At 48.0% G+C, this 2,500-nt stretch overlaps 2 protein-coding genes across 2 annotated transcripts in view; both read right to left on the bottom strand.

The window, feature by feature from the left end:
* The window catches only part of LOC125031896, a 4,210-nt gene extending 2,613 nt beyond the window's left edge, over positions 1-1,597 (bottom strand). The window contains exon 1 of the mRNA XM_047622893.1: positions 40-1,597. Coding sequence (XP_047478849.1) covers positions 40-189 — 150 coding nt within the window. The 5' untranslated portion in view covers positions 190-1,597. The remainder of the gene's footprint in view (positions 1-39) is intronic.
* The window catches only part of LOC125031895, a 28,991-nt gene that overhangs the window by 20,776 nt on the left and 5,715 nt on the right, over positions 1-2,500 (bottom strand). The gene's annotated exons all lie outside the window — the stretch shown is intronic.

Genomic DNA, 2,500 nt, shown 5'->3' with positions numbered 1-2,500 from the left:
ATCTTTATAGCCGGATAGGACGGCGACGCCCTGCCGTACCTGCATGACACACTGGGTGCACGTAAGGCCCGGGGGCAACTGCAGCTGCACCGCATGCTCTCCGTTGTTGGTGCTGATCTGATGCTCGAAGCCAGATCCGTCGGCCTTGAACAGAGGGTGCCTGGGGACAGCGGGGCAGAGTAAGCACATAAATTTGAACGTGATTTGGTGTTGATTATGGTTGTTTTATCTTTTTATGTTTTACCTTTTTTGTGGGGGAGGGGAGGTTACAGATGTGTGTTACTTTGAATATTCTTTGCGTAGCTACGTATGATGTGTCTAGTACATAAATTATTTAGTTCAATTCACTTAGTTTTGCTGTTCTTTGTGCGTTTTGGGAAGATGAAGACATGTAAGATCAGTGTGAGATTTTGAGGCAATTACACTGTGTATAGTCTCAATACATGTTACTGAATGAATATACTTAATACTGACAGATTTGAGGTCTTGGATAAAATGTAGAAAACATATAATATTACAATTATTCTGAGAGATGAGATAAGAAATGACGCAACATTCCATACTGCACGTGTGTAGTGGTGAGGTAAAGGAGTTCACGTTAAATGATAAAGGAACGTGTTATCTGCAACTAGTATAACAGGCCCTTTATTAGGAACTTCTGGAACATCTCCATACCAAGGCTGCGTTTACATCATGAGGTTTATCGCCCATGGAACATAGATGCGTACAGCCGTGTTCCTGTGCATCGCAGATCGTGTAGTTGGTGATGTAATCCAACAATCACGGAAAATGCTGAGGCTGAGCTTCATCATCATCTTTTGAAGAACATGGGCCAAGGCGCGGCCAGGAATAGCCACATTTCCATCAAATGGCCTTTTCTGGCAAGTACCTTCTACAGCATATCACGGCGGCTAGGAGCAAAGCACTAGCTTTTGCTGTTTCTGTCCTTAGCCCTGTTTTTCTTAGGGGAATGAACACAACAAACTGCTTACAGAAAATACAGGAAATCGCTGAGGTCAAAACGTGAAATTTAATGTTGACTGACCGTAGAGTCTCAGCCGTCAGCGAGGGAAATTCAGTCTGCTAAGATTACTTGCAGATGTGCGTTTTCACTTAGAATTTAATGGACTCGCTGCAAACCTTGACTACTACTGATTAAACTGAAAATTCAGCTCATCACAATTCTATTAACTATACTGCATAATGTATATTTCACATGTTTTTATATTTCCTTGATTTTTTTTTAAGTTGTACTTTAACTGGTGATACATAGATAATCGTATGGGATGGAAACACGATACATTGCCTGTTGAAAAGACGTTATAAGAACAATACTTAAATCTAATGTCACAAACAACGTAACACCCTAGAGAAGATCAATTAGGATCAAAGACGTTTTATAATCCTCTGTAAGAACGAAATGAAAACATTATCCAAATAGATTAGTAAATTAAACTATAAAGACATGTAAAACAAAAGCGAAACGCCAAGATGAGACTCACGCGTTGAGGCAGGTCTGCGATAAGGATAAGTCCGATATGCGAAGCTGAGCTTCGCCCGGGCTATGCCTATGAGGGGAGCCCGGCCTGTGTCGACTAATGCCGACTCGCTAACGTGTGTCAGCTGGTGCTGACTCGTCTTAGTCCTTACCCGCCGTGGTGCCCAGTCACAGCAGTAACCTCCAGGCGACAATTGCAACTTCTCGCGCCTGGGCGGGGCGCGAACCGCCGACCCCTCGGATGAGAGGCCGACACGTTACCACAGTACTAGCCCGGAGGCCAGGTCTGCGACGCCTCGACGCTGGGGTTGTTGTTGGGGCAGATGCGGAACTCGAAGTGGCCGCGGTGGTTGCTGGTGATTTCGACGCGAACGGTGATCGGCTTGCCCTCCGCGTACGTGCGCACGATCGTCCCGGTGGCGTACTTCCCGCCGGCCTCGTGCGGCCGCGGGTTCTCGTCCCACGCGTCGCCGCAGATGCCGCAGCGCCCGCTCTGGTTCTCGTACTGGTGCTGCGGGAGCGAATCATGTAAGCTCTGCTTTGGTTTTGCTATTACGAATGTTATTGTTTGGTTTCAGTTGATATTTAATAACTGAAATTAGCATTGTCACTGGCGTTATGTTTATCAATGTGCCTCTGGTGCATAAATTAGTATTCGTATTAATCAAGAGCCGGCACCGTCAGCAGACCTTCGTCAGCGAGCATGTTCAACACACGGCCTCATCACTCACCGCGAAGCCCCCGCAGAAGCCCTCGTTGTCATTGTAGTCGATGGGCACATCATAGCCGAATCTCCAGGCAGACGCCCGCGAGGGGGGGTCCACCAGCCGCCCGTGGCCCCAACACGCGCCCACCACCTGTCACGCCCACGGCGGAAAGAGGGGGAGAAGGGGAGAGGGGAGAGGGGGGATTAGTCGAGGAATAGCGCAGTCGACGGATTTGGGGCAGATGATGGGGGAGAGGCGCGGGGAGAAGCGTCCCTGATAAAGGACGAAGTGGAAG

This window comes from Penaeus chinensis, chromosome 13 (assembly GCF_019202785.1).
Source record: "Penaeus chinensis breed Huanghai No. 1 chromosome 13, ASM1920278v2, whole genome shotgun sequence".
Lineage (NCBI taxonomy): Eukaryota > Metazoa > Arthropoda > Malacostraca > Decapoda > Penaeidae > Penaeus > Penaeus chinensis.
This window is presented reverse-complemented; position numbering and strand designations above follow the sequence as displayed.